Source organism: Oncorhynchus mykiss, chromosome 4, assembly GCF_013265735.2.
Source record: "Oncorhynchus mykiss isolate Arlee chromosome 4, USDA_OmykA_1.1, whole genome shotgun sequence".
NCBI lineage: Eukaryota > Metazoa > Chordata > Actinopteri > Salmoniformes > Salmonidae > Oncorhynchus > Oncorhynchus mykiss.
The window spans coordinates 36842835-36857243 of record NC_048568.1 but is presented as its reverse complement, the minus strand read 5'-3'; the positions used below and the strand labels follow the sequence as shown (position 1 = coordinate 36857243).

The 14409-nt window shown below is 44.4% G+C and overlaps 1 protein-coding gene across 5 annotated transcripts in view; it reads left to right on the top strand.

The window, feature by feature from the left end:
* The window catches only part of nrxn3b (neurexin 3b), a 610311-nt gene that overhangs the window by 4111 nt on the left and 591791 nt on the right, over positions 1-14409 (top strand). For all 5 annotated transcript variants that reach the window (XM_036976206.1, XM_036976207.1, XM_036976208.1 and 2 more), the window contains exons 2-4: positions 5298-5315; positions 5730-5759; positions 10288-10299. In XM_036976206.1, the coding sequence (XP_036832101.1) occupies positions 5298-5315; positions 5730-5759; positions 10288-10299 (60 nt within the window). The remainder of the gene's footprint in view (positions 1-5297; positions 5316-5729; positions 5760-10287; positions 10300-14409) is intronic.

The following is a 14409-nucleotide window of genomic DNA, read 5'->3' as shown; positions in this document are numbered from 1 at the left end:
GCTGGACCAGGCTTCACCCAGCAGGCAGATTGCTGGCCTCACTAGGTCTAAGAAGCATGTAGCTGCTAGACTGGGATGGGTTATTTGTCCACTCAGTTTTCCCTGTTTAACTGTGGATGAGAACACTACATGGACTAAACTAAAGTAAGAGCACAGGGTGACTGAGTTAGCTTAGCATAGCCTAGCTTAAACATCAGCAACATCCTCATCGTCATCTCAACCCTTCATGATGACTGCGTTAGCCTAGCATAAACATGAGCAACATCCTCAGCAGCATCCCAGCCCTCAGCCCTTCATGATGACGACGTTAGCCTAAACCTAGCTGAAACATCACAGATTAATTGGGTTAGCTTAGCTAGCATCGCAGCCTTCAGCGCCCAGACTTGATCTCAGGCCCCACAAGATGAAACAACATCAACATCATTACATTACATCAGAACCATCATCAGCCCCACGCGATGACTTATTTAGCCTTAGCTAGCTGGAACATAATCATTATCAGCGACCATCATCATCCCAGCCCTCATCCTGCCCATGTCCTCACAAGGGCAGATAGCCTAGTGAGCGTTGGGCCATCAACCGAAAGGTTGCCGGTTAGAATCCCCCAGCTAACTTGGTAAAACAATCATTGATGTGCCCTTAAGCAAGGCACTTAACCCTAATTACTCCTATAAGTTGCTCTGGATAAGAGCGGCTACCAAATGACAAATGTAGATAAAAGCTCAGCCTCACACAGGGTGACTGGGTTAGCGTTAGCCTAGCTGAAACGTTATGATCATCCCTGCCCACATCTCCATCAGAGCTCAGCCTCACACAGGGTGACTGGGTTAGCGTTAGCCTAGCTGAAACGTTATGATCATCCCTGCCCACAGCTCCATCAGAGCTCAGCCTCACACAGGGTGACTGGGTTAGCGTTAGCCTAGCTGAAACGTTATGATCATCCCTGCCCACAGCTCCATCAGAGCTCAGCCTCACACAGGGTGACTGGGTTAGCGTTAGCCTAGTTGAAGCGTTGTGATCATCCCTGCCCACAGCTCCATCAGAGCTCAGCCCTAAACACTGCCCTCCAGCAGATGAAGAGAATCGACAGTTGGCCATAAAACACATGCTCAGTCTGTCTGCCCATGTGGCTAAGTACGTCTGTGTGTCAGGGTATTGGAATCAGGCACTGTTTTCTCGCTGTTCTGCTGCTCAGTGAACTGGTGTTATAATCAGTCAAGACTATGTCAAAAACGGCATTTCCTATGTAGTGTGCTTCTCCTGACCAGGGTGTCAAGGGGAAAGGGGGATACCTAGTCAGTTGTGCAACTCAATGCATTGAACCGAAATGTGTCTTCCGCATTTAACCCAACCTTACTGAATAAGAGAGGTGCAGAGGGCTGCCTTAATCAATGTCATTGGGGAGCAGTTGTTGTTTAAACTGCTTTGTAGGCTTCTTATAATGTAAACAAACTGATCCCCATTCTCTCATCACACTTCTTCCACTTCCTCTTTTTTTAATGAGCAGTTTAAATAGGCCTAGTTTTGCTTAAAATCTGCATGTCATTGCCTGAGAAAACACTAGTAATTGAAGGCTAGTAAAATCTTAAACACGTGCTGAAACGATTCTTGCAAGCTTAGCTTTGGGGATTAATAAACATACATGGAAAAATGACCGTTTCAATAATATTACTATGAAAATAGGTCAGGGGAAAAAGAGGGAGGACGTGTGAGTGTGTGTGTGTGTGTGTGTGTGTGTGTGTGTGTGTGTGTGTGTGTGTGTGTGTGTGCGTTCACATGTTTCGTGTGAGTGTGCTTGTGTCTGTGTGTCTTTGCATGCGCCTAATTCCAACACAGTCAGAGCTCAGAGGGCACTTGTGTCTGTGTCCAAGCCTGAAAGTGATGTTAGGATTTGCACGGGCAGGGATGGAGGATGGTGATGCATGCTGTGGCTGGTCAAATGGAGCAGGAAAAGGATTACATGGAAACCACATGTTATTCTATCTGCTGTCCATTGGCTTGTTCTGGACACTGCAGCCAGCCACATGACAGAAAGGAGAAAAGTTGTATCTGTATTTGTATTCCAACCTTCTCCCATCCTTCTCCCTTCTCCCTTCCTTCTCCCTTCTCCCCTCCTTCTCCCTTCTCCCCTCCTTCTCCCTTCTCCCCTCCTTCTCCCCTCCTTCTCCCTTCTCCCCTCCTTCTCCCTTATCCCCTCCTTCTCCCTTCTCCCCTCCTTCTCCCCTCCTTCTCCCTTCTCCCCTCCTTCTCCCTTATCCCCTCCTTCTCCCCTCCTTCTCCCTTCTCCCCTCCTTCTCCCCTCCTTCTCCCTTCTCACCTCCTTCTCCCTTCTCCCTTTCCCTTCTCCCCTCCTTCTCCCTTCTCCCCTCCTTCTCCCTTATCCCCTCCTTCTCCCCTCCTTCTCCCTTCTCCCCTCCTTCTCCCCTCCTTCTCCCTTCTCCCCTCCTTCTCCCTTATCCCCTCCTTCTCCCTTATCCCCTCCTTCTCCCCTCCTTCTCCCTTCTCCCCTCCTTCTCCCCTCCTTCTCCCTTATCCCCTCCTTCTCCCTTCTCCCCTCCTTCTCCCCTCCTTCTCCCTCCTCACCTCCTTCTCCCTTCTCCCTTTCCCTTCTCCCCTCCTTCTCCCTTCTCCCCTCCTTCTCCCTTCTCCCCTCCTTCTCCCCTCCATCTCCCTTCTCCCTTCCTTCTCCCTTCCTTCTCCCCTCCTTCTCCCTTCTCACCTCCTTCTCCCTTCTCCCCTCCTTCTCCCCTCCTTCTCCCTTCTCCCCTCCTTCTCCCTTCCTTCTCCCCTCCTTCTTCCTTCTCCCTTCCTTCTCCCCTCCTTCTCCCTTCTCCCTTCCTTCTCCCTTCCTTCTCCCCTCCTTCTCCCTTCTCACCCCCTTCTCCCTTCTCCCCTCCTTCTCCCCTCCTTCTCCCTTCTCCCCTCCTTCTACCTTTCCCTTCTCCCCTCCTTCTCCCTTCTCCCCTCCTTCTCCCTTCCTTCTCCCCTCCTTCTTCCTTCTCCCTTCCCCTTCTCCCCTCCTTCTCCCTTCTCCCCTCCTTCTCCCTTCTCCCCTCCTTCTCCCCTCCTTCTCCCCTCCTTCTCCCTTCTCCCTTCCCCTTCTCCCTCCTTCTCCCTTCGCCCCTCCTTCTCCCTTCTCCCCCCCTTCTCTCTTCTCCCCTCCTTCTCCCTTCTCCCCTCCTTCTCCCTTCTCCCTGTTAAGGTCAACCCTGTTAAGGTCAACCCTGTTAAGGTCAATCCTGTTACGGTCAACCCTGTTACGGTCAACCCTGTTAAGGTCAACCCTGTTAAGGTCAACTCTGTTACGGTCAACCCTGTTATGGTCAACCCTGTTACGGTCAACCCTGTTATGGTCAACCCTGTTACGGTCAACCCTGTTAAAGTCAACCCTGTTACGGTCAACCCTGTTAAAGTCAACCCTGTTATGGTCAACCCTGTTAAAGTCAACCCTGTTAAGGTCAACCCTGTTACGGTCAACCCTGTTACGGTCAACCCTGTTATGGTCAACCCTGTTACGGTCAACCCTGTTATGGTCAACCCTGTTACGGTCAACCCTGTTAAATTCAACCCTGTTACGGTCAATCCTGTTACGGTCAACCCTGTTAAAGTCAACCCTGTTAAGGTCAACCCTGTTACGGTCAACCCTGTTATGGTCAACCCTGTTATGGTCAACCCTGTTACGGTCAACCCTGTTATGGTCAACACTGTTACGGTCAACCCTGTTAAAGTCAACCCTGTTACGGTCAACCCTGTTACGGTCAACCCTGTTAAAGTCAACCCTGTTACGGTCAATCCTGTTACGGTCAACCCTGTTACGGTCAACCCTGTTAAAGTCAACCCTGTTACGGTCAACCCTGTTACTTTATTTGGCACTTAATAGGCACTTACTATAGTATTTTCATTTTTTTTATGTAGCCTCTTGAGATGGGAAAACATGTTTTTTATTCAGTTGAACATGTGCTCTTTATGACAATGTAAAAATGTTGTGAAATAAAGCATTTTTTCCCCCATTCTCACAAAGTTGCACTACTCGAAATGCACCTAATTTGTGGAATGACCCAGTTATCACCATCTTTCCACACATTGGTTGGGTGTGATTTGAATGGCCTCCAAGTGCAGCTGGCTGGCCAGAGATCAAACCACGGCAGCTAGCGGTAATTGCTTTGAGTCAAATTAATATCTGATATGGCGTATTAGCCTGGCACTTTAAACGTCTAATACAGTCCTTTTTTAATTAATTAAGATCTGTTTCATTTCCTACTACTTGTTGCTCTCAGGGGCTGATTAAAGGAATTTGTCAGCGTTTAGCTTTTACAACCATTCCAGCTACACACAATCACACACACAAGTGCGTGCGCGCACACACACTGACACACACTCACACTCACACTCACACACTCACACTCACACACTCACACACACACACACACACACACACACACACACACACACACACACACACACACAGCACCAGCCGGCCGGCCGACCAGGGTTGTGATGTCTTGTGGTTATGCAGAGATAGCCATGGACAGCTGCAATATATATATATAGACATAAGAGAATACATGGCTTCCTGTTGCGAAGTTACTTAATTTGTGTAAATTCAATTCGTTACTACACTTTTTCTGGGTGTTGAGTTGTCGGTTTTATTAACCAGTCTGAACCCCTAATGGAGTAAACAGTGCGCATTCCTATAAGCCAATGAGAAGCCAGAGGAGGTGTTGAAGTTGGTGTGTGGAGAGGATTTGAGTCGGCAGTGAAGTCTGGGGGTTGGTGGGGGGGGGGGGGGGATTGTCTAGATAATGGGTCCAGGGGTTTTGAGAGAGCCACAAACCTCACAGCATCATAAATCCACATCAGGCCCTCTAAGGCAACTGAGATTTGTGTATCTTAACTCTAACTAGTGTATAAGGGAACACGGTGGTGGACATGATGCGTAATATTATGTCTCTAATGGAATATTTGCTACTATGTGAAAGAGTTGTTTGGGTAATACAATGAATCAGATGAATTGATGATTTTATAATGTACAGTTTGGTTCCCTGAAATGATAGGAAGGCTGCTCCTTTCTCCACAGGGTTTTAAACGTTATTTTAAAACAAGCATGTGCAGGGTCACCTCTAGTCCTTCACATGGTGACGGAGAAGTAATGCTTTAGTTGTGTAGTTAGATATTTATTTTTTGCGTGATTGACAGCATGCAAGCCTAAGCAGTGTGACTGTACTCTATGCTAACGCTAGACATCTCTGTTCCTTTTCTTTCCTTTTCATTCCTCGACACTGCTAACTTTTCATCAGCCGTTCAGAGGAAACCAGGTGAGTTCTGTTCTGAGGACAAGGGTCACGAGTTCATAAAGGACACACTTTCAGATGGAGTTTATTCTCGACAGATACTACTAGCTTTTAGGCTATACGTAGAAAATATGAATGTAAGACATATATCCATGTGAATAATAATAACTGAAAATGCAAATAGAAACTTGTTATATCAATAGGCCCATAGAAATCAATATGATCAGTATTTTAGCAGCGTAGTGGTACTTGATGCTTCTGACAGTTTTTATTCTAAACATTAAGCTTTTCCATGCAGACAGCCATGCCGAAAGCTTTTGGTGTTGATAACCATGCTTTGCCTTATAGCAAAGTGTGCCTAATCACACTATAACAGCTGTGTTGGTGTGGTGGTGTCCTTATACTCTATCTCTCCATCTATCCTTCTTCTCCCTCAAGGCTTCTCACATCTGAAGGCATCTGAGTCAGGTACTCCTCTCTTCTTTTCTCTCTTTTTCACTCATGTCATCACCTGGTTTGGGGGTCCCAAGTGTGTGTTCTTGTGTGCTGCTGCTACCTGCCAGTGTGTTCTGCTGTCATCATATTACTGCAGGGGGAGGATGAGTCCGGAGGATGGGGCTGATTGGCATGTCTTGGTCAGACCGCGCCTCCTCTCAACCCTCCCATAACAGGACTCTTCCCTACCTCCTGTAACAGGACTCTTCCCTACCCCCTGTAACAGGACTCTACACTACCCCCTGTAACAGGACACTTCCCTACCCCCTGTAACAGGACTCTACAACACCTCTGGTAACAGGACTCTTCCCTAACCACTGTAACAGGACTCTACACTACCCCTTGTAACAGGACTCTACAACACCTCTTGTAACAGGACTCTTCCCTAACCACTGTAACAGGACTCTACACTACCCCTTGTAACAGGACTCTACAACACCTCTTGTAACAGGACTCTTCCCTAACCACTGTAACAGGACTCTTCCCTAACCACTGTAACAGGACTCTACAACACCTCCTGTAACATGACTCTTCCCTACCCCCTGTAACAGCACTCTACACTACCTCCTGTAACAGGACTCTTCCCTACCCCCTGTAACAGGACTCTTCCCTACCCCCTGTAACAGGACTCTACACTACCCCCTGTAAACAGGACTCTTCCCTACCTCCTGTAACAGGACTCTTCACTACCTCCTGTAACAGGACTATACACTACCCCCTGTAAACAGGACTCTACCCTACCCCCTGTAACATGACTCTTCACTACCTCCTGTAACAGGACTCTTCACTACCTCCTGTAACAGGACTCTACAATACCTCCTGTAACAGGACTCTTTCCTACCCGAAACAGGACTCTTTCCTACCCATAACAGGACTCTCCCCTACCCATAAAATGACACTATACTACCTACTATAACAGGTCTCTCCCCTACCCCCATAAAATGACTCTATACTACCCACTGTAACATGACTCCTCCCTACCCCCATAAAATGACTATATACTACCTACCGTAACAGGACTCCTACCTACCCCCATAAAATGACTCTATACTACCTACTGTAACAGGACTCTTCCCTGCCCCCATACAATGACTCTATACTACCTACTGTAACAGGACCTACCCCCATAAAATGACTCTATACTACCCACTGTAACAGGACTCCTCCCTACCCCCATACAATGACTCTATACTACCTACTGTAACAGGACTCCTCCCTACCCCCATAAAATGACTCTATACTACCCACTGTAACAGGACTCTTCCCTACCCCCATAAAATGACTCTATACTACCTACTGTAACAGGACCTACCCCCATAAAATGACTCTATACTACCCACTGTAACAGGACTCTTCCCTACCCCCATAAAATGACTCTATACTACTCACTGTAACAGGACCTACCCCCATAAAATGACTCTATACTACCCACTGTAACAGGACTCTTCCCTACCCCCATAAAATGACTCTATACTACCTACTGTAACAGGACCTACCCCCATACAATGACTCTATACTACCTACTGTAACAGGTCTCTTCCCTACCCCCATAAAATGACTCTATACTACCCACTGTAACATGACTCCTCCCTACCCCCATAAAATTACTCTATACTACCTACTGTAACAGGACTCCTCCCTACCCCCATACAATGACTCTATACTACCTACTGTAACAGGACTCTTCCCTACCCCCATAAAATGACTCTATACTACCCACTGTAACAGGACTCTTCCCTACCCCCATAAAATGACTCTATACTACCTACTGTAACAGGACCTACCCCCATAAAATGACTCTATACTACCCACTGTAACAGGACTCTTCCCTACCCCCATACAATGACTCTATACTACCTACTGTAACAGGACTCCTCCCTACCCCCATAAAATGACTCTATACTACCCACTGTAACAGGACTCTTCCCTACCCCCATAAAATGACTCTATACTACCTACTGTAACAGGACCTACCCCCATAAAATGCCTCTATACTACCCACTGTAACAGGACTCCTCCCTACCCCCATAAAATGACTCTATACTACCCACTGTAATAGGACTCTACCCTACCCCCATAAAATGACTCTATACTACCTACTGTAACAGGACCTACCCCCATAAAATGACTCTATACTACCCACTGTAACAGGACTCCCCCCTACCCCCATAAAATGACTCTATACTACCCACTGTAACAGGACCTACCCCCATAAAATGACTCTATACTACCCACTGTAACAGGACTCTTCCCTACCCCCATAAAATGACTCTATACTACCCACTGTAACAGGACTCTTCCCTACCCCCATAAAATGACTCTATACTACCTACTGTAACAGGACTCCTCCATACCCCCATAAAATGACTCTATACTACCTACTGTAACAGGACTCTTCCCTACCCCCATAAAATGACTCTATACTACCCACTGTAACAGGACTCTTCCCTACCCCCATAAAATGACTCTATACTACCCACTGTAACAGGACTCTTCCCTACCCCCATAAAATGACTCTATACTACCTACTGTAACAGGACCTACCCCCATAAAATGCCTCTATACTACCCACTGTAACAGGACTCCTCCCTACCCCCATAAAATGACTCTATACTACCCACTGTAATAGGACTCTTCCCTACCCCCATAAAATGACTCTATACTACCTACTGTAACAGGACCTACCCCCATAAAATGACTCTATACTACCCACTGTAACAGGACTCCCCCCTACCCCCATAAAATGACTCTATACTACCCACTGTAACAGGACCTACCCCCATAAAATGACTCTATACTACCCACTGTAACAGGACTCTTCCCTACCCCCATAAAATGACTCTATACTACCCACTGTAACAGGACTCTTCCCTACCCCCATAAAATGACTCTATACTACCTACTGTAACAGGACTCCTCCCTACCCCCATAAAATGACTCTATACTACCTACTGTAACAGGACTCTTCCCTACCCCCATAAAATGACTCTATACTACCCACTGTAACAGGACTCTTCCCTACCCCCATAAAATGACTCTATACTACCCACTGTAACAGGACTCTTCCCTACCCCCATAAAATGACTCTATACTACCCACTGTAACAGGACTCTTCCGTAATTCCTGTAAAAGGAGTCTACACTACTCCACTTCCCTTCGCATTGTGCACCAACACAGACCCAGGCGTTATATTAATCCCACAATCCCCACGTCCTTGTCAGCATCACGACTCATATTTGTATAAGCAGGGTTGCAGTCAGTGGCACATGACACATACAGGCTCCTGGTCCAATATGATATTACTGTAATTAAATATACAGGGTCCTGCTCAACTCTGATGCTACTGTAATTAAATATACAGGGTCCTACTCAACTCTGATGCTACTGTAATTAAATATACAGGGTCCTGCTCAACTCTGATGCTACTGTAATTAAATATACAGGGTCCTGCTCAACTCTGATGCTACTGTAATTAAATATACAGGGTCCTGCTCCACTCTGATGCTACTGTAATTAAATATACAGGGTCCTGCTCCACTCTGATATTACTGTAATTAAATATACAGGGTCTTGCTCCATTCTCATATTAATGTAGTTAAATATACAGGCTCCTGCTCCACTCTGATATTACTGTACATGACACTATACAGGCTGCCGCTCCAGTCTGATATTACTGTACATGATAATATACAGGCTCCTGCTCCACTCTGATATTACTGTACATGAGACTATACAGGCTGCTGCTCCAGTCTGATATTACTGTACATGATAATATACAGGCTGCTACTCCAGTCTGATATTACTGTACATGATAATATACAGGCTGCTACTCCAGTCTGATATTACTGTACATGATAATATACAGGCTGCTACTCCAGTCTGATATTACTGTACATGATAATATACAGGCTACTACTCCAGTCTGATATTACTGTACATGATAATATGTGGATGGGGAGAAGATGATCCCATCATGATGCAGTTAATCCAGTTTGTCCAGGGTCAATGTGACTTGGCCCTGGACATGAGAGCACTAAGGGGAACGTGAAGGGAGCCTGCTATGTTTCATATATGTAGCATGGAGAGGCAGAAAGTGTGTGTGTGTGTGTGTGTGTGTGTGTGTGTGTGTGTGTGTTTGTTCCATGGGAATGCACTGCATCTTCCAGCCTGGCACATGATCTGTTTGCATGTTTCTCGAAGTTTGGCATGACTTGCTAGTTGTTACCTCGTCCTTTCTATGTTAACTCTACTTCAACCTTCCATTCTCTCCTATTTTTCTGCCTCCTCTCAACTCTTTCCTACCCTCACCTCCCCTCCTGTGCCTCTCCACTCTTTCCTACCCTCACCTCCCCTCCTGTGCCTCTCAACTCTTTCCTACCCTCACCTCCCCTCCTGTGCCTCTCAACTCCTTCCTACCCTCACCTCCCCTCCTGTGCCTCTCAACTCGGAACGCCACTCTCCCCCTCTTCCTCGGTGGAACCCCTGTTCTTCGTATCTATAGGTAGAAACAAAGGTACAGCTCTCTTTTCCCTATTAATACTCTACTGATGTCTACTCTACTGTACACTACTCTGCTGATCTCTACTCTACTAATCTCTACTCTACTATACACTACTCTGCTGATCTCTACTCTACTAATCTCTACTCTACTCTACTAATCTATACTCTACTGTACACTACTCTGCTGATCTATACTCTACTAATCTCTACTCTGCTGATCTCTACTCTACTAATCTATACTCTACTGTACACTACTCTGCTGATCTATACTCTACTAATCTCTACTCTGCTGATCTCTACTCTGCTGATCTCTACTCTACTAATCTCTACTCTATTGATCTCTACTCTACTGTACACTACTCTACTGATCTCTACTCTACTAATCTCTACTCTACTAATCTCTACTCTACTGTACCCTACTCTACTAATCTCTACTCTACTGTACCCTACTCTACTAATCTCTAATCTACTAATCTCTACTCTACTAATCTATACTCTACTGTACCGTACTCTACTGATCTCTACTCTACTAATCTCTACTCTACTGTACCCTACTCTACTGATCTCTACTCTACTGTACCCTACTCTACTAATCTCTAATCTACTAATCTCTACTCTACTGTACCCTACTCTACTAATCTCTACTCTACTGTACCCTACTCTACTAATCTCTAATCTACTAATCTCTACTCTACTAATCTATACTCTACTGTACCGTACTCTACTGATCTCTACTCTACTAATCTCTACTCTACTGTACCCTACTCTACTGATCTCTACTCTACTAATCTCTACTCTACTGTACCCTACTCTACTAATCTCTAATCTACTAATCTCTACTCTACTAATCTATACTCTACTGTACCGTACTCTACTGATCTCTACTCTACTAATCTCTACTCTACTGTACCCTACTCTACTGATCTCTACTCTACTAATCTCTACTCTACTGTACCCTACTCTACTGATCTCTACTCTACTGATCTCTACTCTACTGATCTCTACTCTACTAATCTCTACTCTACCAATCTATACTCTACTGATCTCTACTCTACTGTACCCTACTCTACTGATCTATACTCTACTCTACTAATCTGTACTCTACTGTACTCTACTCTACTAATCTGTACTCTACTGTACCCTACTCTACTAATCTATACTCTACTGTACCCTACTCTACTGATCTCTACTCTACTAATCTCTACTCTACTAATCTCTACTCTACTGATCTCTACTCTACTGTACCCTACTCTACTGATCTATACTCTACTCTACTAATCTGTACTCTACTGTACTCTACTCTACTAATCTGTACTCTACTGTACCCTACTCTACTAATCTATACTCTACTGTACCCTACTCTGCTAATCTATACTCTACTGTACCCTACTCTACTAATCTGTACTCTACTGTACCCTACTCTACTAATCTGTACTCTACTGTACCCTACTCTATTAATCTTTACTCTACTCTACTGAATGTGTGAGAGGGCCAGTTCTACACACTGCCACTGTGCTGCTATGTGTGTATGTGTGAAGGTTTGTGTGTGAGAGGAAATGAAAGAGAAATGTACATGTGGTTTGAATGTAGGAGTTGTCTCAATGACAGTGCTACCTTCTTCACTGAGCCATTAGCAGTGGGACATAATGGAGGACGGATGCACCATACTAAATGTTGTATAAGAAGTTTGGAAGCACACAATGGGATTGAACCCATGTTCTATGGAGTGGGAGCTGGATGTGTTGACGACTGTGCCATCCATCCACAATGAGTTAGCAAGGCCAGTCTTAACTAATGGATGTTTTAACCCTATCTCAAGATCCTTAACTTAACCAATCAGAATTAATGCCTGAGCTTAATTAAACCTATCCCAAACCTTAATCCTTAATTTAATCATTCAGAATAAATGCCTGAGCTTAATTAAACCTATCCCAAACATTAATCCTTAAATTAATCAATTAGAAGGTTCCCCACGGGAACCTTTCCCCAATACCTGTTGGCATTCTCACAAACAATCGCAACATTGTTTCACTAATATATACACCAAAACCTTCCTCACAGCTCTGGTATATACATATTTTTTAAGGCCTTGCTCACAATTCATTCTGTGGCAGCACAATGACCAAACGATATACTGTATGTGAGGCTCTTGATCATATATTTCACCATGACACTGATGAGGAGGAGAGTCCTTGTTAAACTTTGACTCAAAGTATTCTGTGATAAAGAGCACAATATGTCTATATGGGTTAGGGTTAATCTATATGTTATAGTCAGAATAATCCATACATTATGTTTTTTTTTACTGTATGAGCTCAGGCCTTCAGACCATAAATAGCAAATAGAAGTTCAAAACTTGTAATGTTCACAAGAACTTAAATTGATAAAAAGATCTAACACAACATTAGGTGATAATATATGCATTATTATGGATTTATAATCAGCTAAAACGGGGCGGTAATTTTGGACCGGGAACACAGAATGAATCAACATGAAACAAACACAACAGGAGGGTTAAACGATGATGGAGAATCCTCCTGGTTATCGACCCCACCACATGCCATTGTACAGAAATAGTTCCCGGCTGTGCCTCACAAAAGGACAGTTTTGAAATGTGCCGATTTAAGATTTGAATTTTGATCACAATGTGCTCATAGGCTCTACTTGTTTTAACGGAATAGCCTGAACTGTTTTTTTTCCCAGCTCAGATTTACACAAGAGGGATTCAACGCAGCGTAGGTAGAGCCTATAGGCCTAGTGTTTTAATGTATCCATTCCGGTTCACAGTGTGAACAGATCTGAGGTCCCCTTACTGAAAGGCCTAGTAATATGTGTACGATACACCCCTAGTTATGTGCATAGTGATTTTTAAGACTTGTTTCATAATTCATACTGGACCATGTGATGTATTCAGTACAGTGCTAATGCCTCTTGACACATTTTGGGTTGAATTACGATTAATTATGAATTTATTAAAACCTTTTTCTGTTCTGAGGGAAATCCTGTACACATTGACTTGTCACCTGATATGATTGGTTAAAAGTGCTTTGAGCAAATTCACAGTATATCATCTATACATTGACTGCCAAACTGCTATAGGCATTCCACTTTTACCGAAGTAAAGTATAGTATATCTATGCATCCTGGATCCCACTGCAGTGGACAGCTGCTTTCCTAGTTCACCTTATTTCACAACGGTGTGCTCACGTAGGGATGACTGCTCATCAAGGCTTAGCAAGGACTGGATGGGAAAGAGAGGATGGGGTGGGGGGATGGGGGATGCTGACTAGAATGAAATAAAGAGGGATAAAACCACAAGACAATGATGATGTCATAGAAGATAATCAGAGGAACTAAGCACGGAATGCTGAGGATGGTTCCATTCAGTTCAAATTCACACAACAGGGTAATCTACTGTTACTGTACTCCCAATCCGAAATACCTCAGGGAGAATTTAACATAATTTCTAACATAATTTCCCTAACAACTGCAGTATATGTGTACACATTGTGCCTAGAGCGGCTAGAGAGAGAAAGATAAGGTAGAGGGAGAAATAGAGGGTAGAGCGATAAAGACAGGTTAGAGAGAACGATAAGGTAGAGAGAGAAATAGAGGGTAGAGAGAACGATAAGGTAGAGAGAGAAATAGAGGGTAGAGCGATAAAGATAGGGTAGAGAGAATGATAAGGTAGAGAGAGAAATAGAGGGTAAAGAGATTAAGAGGATATAGAGAGAAAGATAAGGTAGAGAGAGAAATAGAGGGTAGAGCGATAAAGATAGGGTAGAGAGAATGATAAGGTAGAGAGAGAAATAGAGGGTAGAGAGATTAAGAGGATATAGAGAGAAAGATAAGGTAGAGAGAGAAATAGAGGGTAGAGCGATAAAGATAGGGTAGAGAGAACGATAAGGTAGAGAGAGAAATAGAGGGTCGAGAGATAAAGAGGATAGACAGAGAACATGACACAGAGACAGCTTTAAAATGCTATTTGGAGAACAGCAAAAATGACCCCAGCCATTATCACCTTGGCTGCTGTAGGTTAAATCACCTCAGTCCATTTACAAACACATTGCGTATTAGCCATACAATTGTAATGCTATAACCCAGAAATGGGGAAAATATGAGA